This window comes from Sitophilus oryzae, unplaced genomic scaffold (assembly GCF_002938485.1).
Source record: "Sitophilus oryzae breed Bouriz unplaced genomic scaffold, Soryzae_2.0 scaffold_815_pilon_pilon, whole genome shotgun sequence".
NCBI classification, from domain to species: Eukaryota; Metazoa; Arthropoda; class Insecta; order Coleoptera; family Curculionidae; genus Sitophilus; species Sitophilus oryzae.
Genome location: NW_022147434.1, coordinates 5,822,253 through 5,833,028, shown reverse-complemented (window position 1 = coordinate 5,833,028; position 10,776 = coordinate 5,822,253). Strand labels below are relative to the sequence as shown.

At 35.7% G+C, this 10,776-nt stretch overlaps 2 protein-coding genes across 2 annotated transcripts; both read left to right on the top strand.

Annotated features, from left to right (window-relative positions):
- The first annotated feature begins 6,992 nt into the window (after positions 1–6,992).
- Positions 6,993–8,279, top strand: LOC115889593. The gene has a single exon (XM_030909646.1). It carries the CDS (start codon positions 6,993–6,995, stop codon positions 8,277–8,279), a length of 1,287 nt encoding a protein of 428 aa, XP_030765506.1.
- A 765-nt stretch (positions 8,280–9,044) lies between these two features.
- Positions 9,045–9,995, top strand: LOC115889592. The gene has a single exon (XM_030909644.1). The coding sequence runs from the start codon at positions 9,045–9,047 to the stop codon at positions 9,993–9,995; it is 951 nt and encodes a 316-aa protein (XP_030765504.1).
- The last annotated feature ends 781 nt before the right edge of the window (positions 9,996–10,776 follow it).

Sequence of the window (10,776 nt, the reverse complement as noted above, 5' to 3'; positions counted from 1 at the left end):
CAATACGGTCTTTTTACGCGCTTCTGCTCCATACATTTTATCTCTCTTCAACTAAAGGTTTTGCCTATGCTTTTTCTTTTCATTCTATAGAGTTAAGATTCCAGTGAACGCTGTCGCTCCGTCAGTGCGATATACCGCAATACGCTAGACAAGGAAAGGCGAGAGGCAAACCTCTGCACATATACTTCTTAAAGAACAAATGAGATGGATATACATCGTCGAGTTTGTCGCATATGGGAACGGAAGCGCGTTTAAAGGAATACCATCGACGTAATTTATTGTAGAATGACGGTTAAAAAATACAATTATTATTGATGCAAATCGGGAAAAAATATAAAATTGTGATTAAAGATATATCGATTAATACGTGTAATTTTTCAAATGTATTGGTGAGGCACTGCCTCATCTGCCTCATAGGACAAGCCGCCCCTGCATTTAGTCTCAATTTCCTTAGGATATTTAGGTAAATGCATATCATCTACGTAGTCCTACTGCCTGCTTGGGCTGTTCTTGTGAACCCAACAAACATGGTTTGTTTAGTTACGATACAACAGTATAAAACTGGAAAAGTCACTGCATGTTCTTTGAGTGAAAATTACTAACCTTTTTTAAATCTATAGTCTTTTTTCAGTTAGTAGGGTCTGATGAATTCAAATCCTGTAATTTAAATAAAAAAAGATCTGGAACTAGTATAAGAAGCGTCTACACTAAGAAGAACAAAAAACAAGATCAGACTCTTTGAAATAAGAGATAGAGTGAATCTACAGAATGCCTTGTGAATGCGGTGAGTCGAATATTGCGGAAAAAACCTTTTTAAGAATGTAATACTTAACAACTTTATCCAAACATATGCACGAAGAGAGGAAACAATGAACTTTGGTTTGGGTAACGTAAATTTAAAAGAAGCTTTTTTTTATATCAAGCAAAAATAATATATTGAAAAAGTATGGGAATGTTCATATTTTGCCAACTTCAACTCGTATCAAACAGACCCATGCTCACTGAACTCTTTTAAGGACGAATGAATTTCTCTGGTATAAGCTCAGTAGCTTTAAGATTTAAAGTTTAGGTTAGTTTAACCTTCAAAAGGGTCAGTGAAACGGGTGATGATGATGAAATCAAATGGTTAATTTTTAGTCTTGTGGAGTCTTGGCTTAACCGTCCGGACCAAGAGGAGAAAACCTCACCAAAAACCTTAAACCCACGATGGCTGGACCAGGTCAAAGGGATGCGTGGCTAGATAGAAGACTAGCTTTTACTGGTCTCAACCTTGTGGCACCAGAGGCACCCCATTGTATTTACCCCATATATATACAGAGCCCCGCATGTAGATAGATGCTTGTAGAAGTAGACTGACTATCCCTAGCGACTCGTGGGAACACTATGAGATCTAGTATTAAAACACCACCGTTGAAGCTATGGGGAAAACCCCTAGAGACACTGGGAACAATACAAATGAAAGTTCCAAGGGACTAAACCCAAATTCCTATCCTTCATTCGCGAATTTCAAGTTCCAGAGCTTTACGCCCTGGGCTACTCGAGAACGGTTCTGAAAGGAGCTGTGTGCGATAACCTGGTACCTCCATATGGCGCGGAACAGTTCTGAACTTTATGACTCAATTGAATGGATTGAGAGAATCGCGTTCTTGAACAGACCTGCACAACTGCGTGAATGGAGGACAGTAAAGGGAACTACATTAGAGGCGGCTCGGCTGACACTTGCGCGAGACCATCCTCCACAAGTGATACACAAGCTAGAAAGGGAGCCTACTGCTAGACTCAGCAAGCGACACAAGCTGCCGCTTCGTCTACCCGGCCTGCACCAACCAGGCGGGCTAGATGACCCATTGAGAGTAGGTCTTAGCGGAGCAGAAGTACGGAGATGAAAACCTAAAAACACTCTTCGAAAACGCAAAAGTAAAAACGTGAAAACACTCTTCGAAAAAAGGGAGAGTAACGGAACCAGAAAACAGCCTGGCGCATCTCCACCAGAGGTCAAGTTCTGGAGCGAGGACTGCTCAAGAACCAAAATAGGACACTCTGTATAGATAAAACAAGTCGTTTTTACTTTTAAACCCATTTCTTTGATCTGATATTCCCGCTATCCTTCCTGCTCGGCTCGCTCCGCCGGCTACCTACTACAATCTCTTTGAAATCAAGACGACCGAGAGCAAATGGCTCTTTTGACGGCATAATGCGCTGCTGTATCTCTCTCCGCCCGCGTGCATGTGTCTGTACTTGGCCGGAATTTGGCCCCGAGATATTGAAAGTAACGGCGCGGTCGAATTTCAGCAGCAGGAATAGCGGCGGTGAAGGCAGCCGGTTTCGCAGGTGCCTTAAGGCCGAACATCGCCAGTCAGAGTGGCCGAATTTTTGCGTAATTTCGAACAGGTCATCGTTGTGTAATCGCACCATCGATGGTATCGCAGGTATCTAAAAGTTATACGGTATAAATATACCGGGTGACAAACGACATCACTGATCAGATCGCCATTTTATTGAATAAATAAACGAACAAAAATGAAATAGTGTGGAAAATTATAAAAAAGAAGAAAAAAATTCAAAATTATTTAAAATTAAAAGAAATTGTAAATAATGGTATATAGAGGTATCACAGAACATAAGAACTCAACACCTATTACAACGGAAGAAATAGAAGAAGCGGTTAAAGAAATTAAAAATGGAAGAGCACCCGGACCTGGAGATATTAGCAAAGCGGAGATATAAACAAAGAAAGATACTCTCGCAATCCATATGTACAACGAAAGGTCTGAGACAAAGTTGTTGTGTGTCCCCTCTTTTATTTAATATTTACCTGGATATAGATAATGAGGAACATTTTCTGACACTTAATTTTGCAGACGATCAAGCAGTATTTGCTCAAGATTCCTTTGACATGGAGTTTATGCTGAGGAGATTATATACTGAGTATCAGGAATGGGGTCTAGAAGTCAGTTTAGAAAAAACAGAATACTTGGTATTAAATTCCGACGCCAAATTTGATATTCTAATTGACGACAACGCAGAAATACAACAGGTAGACATATTCAAATATGTAGGAGCTATAGTTGATGAAAATGGAATCGATGGGACAGATATACGACAGAGAATTCAGAACGACACACACACACTCATACAACCACACCTACACTAGTGTACACTGGTGTTAGAGCCTTCAGGCTTTATCAGTACGGTGAGCAATCAGGAAGCGATGAAAACGATCCCAAAAAACAGAAACCAGGAAGCATACGATGCACGAGGTACCGTGTGCAACCTAGGAGATGCAAAAATGATGAAGAAATGAAAAATAATGATGGAAAATAAAAGGAGCAAACGGAGAACAAATTGGGGGTTTATAGGCTCCCGTTTGCTCCTTTTATTTTCCATCATTATTTTTCATTTGCTTCCTGGTTTCTGTTTTTTGGGATCGTTTTCATCGCTTCCTGATTCCTTACCGTACTGAAGCCTGAAGGCAGTAACACCAGTATACACTAGTATTTATAGATGTGGTTGTATGAGTATGTGTATGCGTGTCTGCCCTAGTGTGCACTTTAGAAAGTTTGGCGTAGAACTTTGGACACCCTGTAGGATTTAAGATTACGATATTTATATCAAAGTATGGATAGAACATCTAAAGTGAATACCTAATAGAGTTTTAATTTCGGAAGGGGTTCTTGTATTTGTAATAATTTTTTTAACCCTCGAGCAGGCGCGTCCTGTATTTTGTACCACAATTTTACTAATTTCGTTAAAACAAAATATCCATTGGACGTAGGTCGGTGGTCGGTGGTGCCATTAAATATTCTTATTTAGGGATATTTGATACCCTGGATCAAAGTAATTTCGTATATAACGATGTTGGTTCAGTAGCACTTCTGTCATAAACCTGACAACTGCAGAAGTTGCGGTACTCCGTGCCGATACGCGCCTCTATTTAATTATTTTGCTTTATTTGGTGTAATTTTAAATTGTTAATTAATTTTTTGTTTGCTCTTATAGTATCTGTTAAATACATATATGTTATATAACCTGTAGTAATACGGAAAGGGCCAGTATACAAACTCTTCCTACAGATTTCCAAGTTTACCTTGCTAAATGTGCTCCAGAGGTAAAGGTCCTAGTTAGAGACAATAAGAAGCGAGTTGAGGTAGGCGCACACTGACCAGCGCCGCGCTCGCCGCACGCGCCGCAAAAGCACGAATCGCACTTTTTTTTTCTCGTCGCGCACACTGAGGCGTACCGAACGATTTTGTTTCTTTTTGCTCCTACTACACCCGTATTTGCCAATCAAATTTCTCATCAGTCGCTTCCAGAGTCCTGTCTGCGGTGATAAGCGTGTTTTTTAATATTTCTCGACAATGAATGACAACGAACAAGAAATAATTATAAGCTCCTTGCTAATAGAAGAAGAAATCATGAGAAAGAATCGAAAGTTATAGGTTCACAATATTTGCAAAAATCCACATTATTTCCATATTTAATTGAGGATGAACTAAAAATTTTTCAATATGAGCCATGAAAAATTTGCGAACTTTCTTAGCATATTGAATTTCTAATCTCCTTGTTGGGTTAACTACGGCAACCCTGTAAAGTGCAGTTAGAAAATGGACTGGTCCAAGAGAGTCCAAGAGGGGAGGACGCATAAGAAGAACATCTTTTGACCTTTGAAAGACATTATCATTTACTTAACGTGAAATTCTAATAATATTGACGCCTATACATAAGTTTTTTGGTCCTTCGAACCCGATATTTGGCGAAGAATTTGGAAAAACAGCAACTACAATTGACAACGCAATTTAATGGTTTTTATTCAACAATTGTTACCACAAGAAGTTTGCTATCGCTACAGGTTAGTGTGCATCCTTTTTTTTTTCCTTTACTTTACCTACTTTACAATCCATTATTTGCTCACTTTATTCGATTTTTATCGATTTATATTGAATTACTTTACCTATGCTGTAATTAACCGATTTAAGCCACTTAACACGTTTCTTGTACTTATTTTAATTATTTTAATTGAGGGATTTAAACAAACATTTACTTATTACATCTTTAACATAACTATTTAAATTTTAAATACGTTAAAATGACTGATGAACTTAAAAACAAAAGACGGGTCATTAAAGCAGCTCTCACACGATTTGAAAATTACTTTAACTTAAAAAAGTCTCTGGAAAACCTTCCTTTTGAAGAAGTAGAACAATTAAAAACAGATTACTTAAGGCTACTACATTTTTAGATGATTTTAATGACGTTCAAATGAGCATTGAAAACTTAGACCCTGAATTTGACAAAAATTTCGATTCACATTCAGAACAACGTGAACATTTTGAAAACCAGTTTTACCGTATTACATCTGAAGCCAAAAAATATTTAGACAATATTATTACAAAACAAAATGCAGAGTTGAACTCTTAAAATGTAAGCGTGAAAAATGCAGCAAACAGGCACTGATAATAATATGACTTTTGCATCGATAAAACTCCCACAAATTAATTTACCCACATTCGATGGTGCCCATGATCAATGGCTTTATTTCAGAGACACTTTTCGATCACTCATTCATAATAATAATTCACTAACATCTACACAGAAATTTCACTATCTACGTCTTTCTCTAAGAGGCATAGCAAACGGAACTATTTCATCTCTAGAAGCTTGTGACGATAATTATCAAATAGTAACTTCAAAACTTGATAATGCTACAAGACGTTCTTGGGAATCTACAATTTTTAACACTGAACTACCAACTTATAACGAACTTATAGATTTTTTAAAAGAAAAATGCCGTATATTAGAAACTATTGAAACAAATTACATATCAAAATCACAGAAGAATTATAAAAATGAACCACCTCTTAAACGCGATTTTAAAACATTTTTAACAACAGAAAATAAATGTTCGATGTGTAAAGGTGATCATACAATTTATAACTGTACTTTTTTCCTAAGTCTTTCTCCCACTGAAAGATTTAGTGATATAAAGAAAAAGAAATTCTGTATAAATTGTCTTGGTTCTAATCATGCAATTTCATCATACTTTATTACATTTCAATGAAAATCCTAGAACTCATGATAAAGTTAGTACAGGAATAGATACACCATCCAACTCAAACACACCTTTAGTTTCACCTTCAACTTCAACAACGCTTACAATTAATAATTTATCGACAAATGTTGCTTTGCTATCAACAGCTAATGTTAATATATATGACTCTAACGGAAAATTACATAGTTGTCGAGTTTTATTAGATAGTGGTAGTCAATCCAATTTTATATCTGAGAGACTATGTGATATATTACATTTAACCAAGGAAAAACATCATTTTCTGTTTCTGGGATTAATCAAATATCTGAAATACTTAAACATAAGGTTATTGTTAAAATACGTTCTGCTACAATAAATTATGAAGCGAAATTGACTTGCTTGCTTGTACCTGAAATTACGGGAAATTTACCCTCAGTATCTTTTGATCACACTTTGTTAAACATCCCAAAACATATACAATTAGCCGACCCAAACTTTAACATTTCAAAACCAATTGATTTACTGATCGGCGCTGACTTATTTTGGGAACTACTTAGCATTGGGCAAATAAAACTGGGAACTGGACTTCCTATTTTGCATAAGACAAAACTTGGGTGGATTATTTCAGGGCCTATAATTAATAATTTTCACAATAAAACAACATGCCATTTTAATCAAAATATTGAACAACTTCACAAATTTTGGGAAATTGAAGATTTTCATAAAAATAAATTTTTATCGACTGAAGAGTCTTACTGTGAACAACATTATTCAAAAAACACTGAGCGAAATTCTGACGGACGTTTTATTGTTAAACAACTTTTCAAACAATCTCAAGACATTTTAGGTGATTCGAAAAATACTGCTATTAATCGATTTTTAAATTTGGAACGTAGGTTTGAGAAAATTCTAATTTGAAAAAGAATACCAAAATTTCATAACTGAATATCAAAATTTAAATCACATGACTTTAGCCAATGATCAAACTGACATATCTGGATTTTTCCTACCACATCACTGTGTTTTTAAAATGGATTCAACTACAACAAAACTACGAGTTGTTTTTGACGGTTCTTCTAAATCGACTTCTGGATATTCATTAAATGACTTATTAATGGTGGGACCTAACGTTCAAGACAGCTTATTTAATATTTTAACACGATTCAGATTTTATCCTATGGTTTTAAGCGCAGACATCGAGAAGATGTATCGACAGATTTATCTCCACGAAAGCCAACGTCATCTACAAAAAATTCTGTGGCGTCCTGATAGAAATCAGGATCTGCTCGTATATAATCTTAATACTGTGACTTATGGAACAGCTTCTGCTGCATTTCTTGCTACTCGTTCTCTTCAGGAGATAGAAGCGAATAACAATCCTAACATTAGTGATATTATTTTACATGATTTTTACGTAGACGATCTTCTCACTGGTGGACAAACCCCACAAGATGTAAAGGAACTAAAAGATAATCTTTATAAAACTCTTCATAAATATGGAATGAATCTACGAAAATGGCTATCTAATGATAAATCTATCACTGCAGATTCCGATGACATATTTATTTCTCTTGATTATGACAACCAAACTAAGACGCTAGGTTTACTCTGGAATTTTCTATCTGATTCATTGCAATTTAATATTAAACACGAAATACCCGATAAGACTACTAAACGCACGATACTTTCTTCAATTGCTCAAATTTTTGATCCAATGGGACTTTTGACTCCAGTCACGATGACTGCCAAAATCATTCTACAGCAACTTTGGAAGATTAAAATTGATTGGGACGAATCTATACCTGCGGATCTGCATACAAGTTGGTCCACATATAGAACCCAACTTATTCAATTAAATAAACTTAAAATTCCTAGATTAGTTCTTTGTGCAAATGCAGTCGAAATACAATTGCATGGTTTTTGTGATGCTGTTCAACCTGGTTATGGAGCATGTATTTTTATTCGTTCTTCTGATGCTCTGGGAAATGTTACTTCTAATCTTCTTTGTTCTAAATCCAGAGTATTGCCATTAGCACTTACTACTATTCCAAGACTAGAACTTTGTGGAGCCCTTCTACTTGCTGAGCTCATGAATAGTATTTTGAATTCTACGAAATTTGATATACAATCTAAGGTATACTGGTGTGACTCCACTATTGTACTATCCTGGCTAAATACTTCTCCACATCTGCTAAAGATATTTGTTGCTAACAGGGTGGCTCAGATTCAATTACTTACAAATTTAAAATAGTGGAGATATATTAATACTCATAATAATCCTGCAGACCTTCTAACTAGAGGTATAACTCCTTTAAAATTTATTGACACTAAAATTTGGTTTACGGGACCTTCTTGGTTGGTCAGTGAAGAAATTAATTGGCCACATTGCAAATTTAATTTTTCTAAGGAAATTGATGAAACAGAGTTACGTAATATAACAGCAGTACACTTAATTAAAAACGATTTAAAGGAAAATAACATATTAATGCTTTTAGAAAATTGTTCAAAATTTACAAAACTTTGTCGTATACTTGCTTATGTCTTACGATTTAAAAACAACATTCGCAAAACTAAAATAACACATTTTAGCGGTCCTTTAAGTTTAGATGAGATATCAAGTGCTCTTTTTATCCTAATTAAACTAGTTCAGATCGAATCATTTTCTGAAGATTATAATACCTTACGTAAAATGAATAAATTACCTAAAGGTTCTAAATTATTTAAACTAAATTCATTTTTTGATGAATCCAATGAAATTATAAGAGTTAAAGGCTGTTTACTAAATTCTGATTATACATTCGAAAGAAAGCATCCTATACTCCTTCCCGCAAAACACAAACTTACAATTTTAATTGCGGAAAACGAGCATATTAATTTATTACATGAGGGTCCTCAGGCTATGTTAGCTTCTTTACGACAAAGATATTGGCCACTTAATGGACGCAATTTAGTTCGAAAAATATATCACAAATGTATGAAGTGTTTTCGATTTAACGCCAAATCCGTACAATACATCATGGGTAACTTACCAAAATCGCGTATAACAGCTTCTCGCCCATTTTCCTTCTGTGGAGTTGACTATGCAGGTCCATTCACAATTAAAGATCGTAATGGCCGTAAATTTAACACCACAAAGGCATATATATCACTGTTTGTTTGTTTCGCTACAAAGGCGGTGCATTTGGAGATAGTTAGTGATTTAACAACTGAATGTTTTTTGGCTGCTCTTCATAGATTCATGACTAGAAGAGGTAAATGTACACTAATGTTTTCGGATCAAGGTACAACTTTTATTGGGGCAAACAACGAGTTAAAATCTTTTTTCCAAATTAATGGTGACAAATTAACAAACAATTTAACAAATCAAGGAATACAGTGGAATTTCATTCCACCTAGAGCTCCACACTTTGGTGGACTATGGGAATCGGCTGTAAAATCGGCTAAATACCATATAAAAAGAGTAGTCGGTAATTCTATTTTTAATTTTGAAGATTTTAACACTATTCTATGTCAAATAGAAGCTTGTTTAAATTCGAGACCTCTGTCCTCTCTGTCTGATGATCCTGATGATCCTACTTGCCTCACTCCTGCACACTTTTTAATTGGAGAACCTGTTACAACTATACCACAAACCAATGTTCTGGGTACATATCCATCTAGACTATCCAAATACCAACACCGTCAACAAATTGTACAACACTTTTGGTCCAGATGGTCGAAAGAATATGTTTCTCAACTTCAAGTCCGTACCAAATGGAGAGAACAACACAATCAAATATTGAAACCAGGTTTGCTTGTCATCATAAAGGAAGACGGCTTACCACCACTCAAATGGCGGATTGGGCGTATTCAACATGTGCATCCTGGGTCAGATGGTGTGACACGTGCAGTAACCATTAAAACTGTCAATGGAACATTCAAACGTCCTGTTACAAAAATTAGTGTTTTCCCGAGCAACGAAGACTAACATCTTTGAAACACGGAGTGCTTTCAAGGGGGGCGGTATGTTGGGTTAACTACGGCAACCCTGTAAAGTGCAGTTAGAAAATGGACTGGTCCAAGAGAGTCCAAGAGGGGAGGACGCATAAGAAGAACATCTTTTGACCTTTGAAAGACATTATCACTTACTTAACGTGAAATTCTAATAATATTGACGCCTATACACTCCTCTTCGGCTACCTATCGTAGAGTGGAAGGAATTGCGTGTAACCTTAGCAGCACTAGTAGCATTTATCGAAAATCATTGTGGCCCAACAATGCTGGCCGTATTTTCGTCGATGCGATTCGTGCGGCTCTGGCTAGTGTGCGCACCTTCATTGAAAGTAACACAAACAATATTTTTCTTCAGTCGGCGCGTGCGGCTCTGGTCAGTGTGGGCGTACCTTTAGTCCCTGCCATGAATGCGAAACCCATAGAACTGCTAGTTTTTGCAACTAATGCAACAAATTTGTTTGCAAAAACTACAGTGATAGACTAATCAATTGTATTACCAGTAGATATCTATCTTATAGAAGAAGACTAAACATTTAGATGATAGTTTCACCTTCTTTATTCCAGTATTTAAAAATATATTTTTTTAATATTTAAAAGGTTCTGATTGGTTTCTTTTATTATAATATATTTGGTATAATTTAGTTTTTGTGTGTTGGCAAAGTTATATATTATATTTTTTTATTTTGAATACTAATAATGTTCCTTTTTTTATAATACGTTTAAGTTTTTTTTGTGTTAATAAAGTAAATATGTAT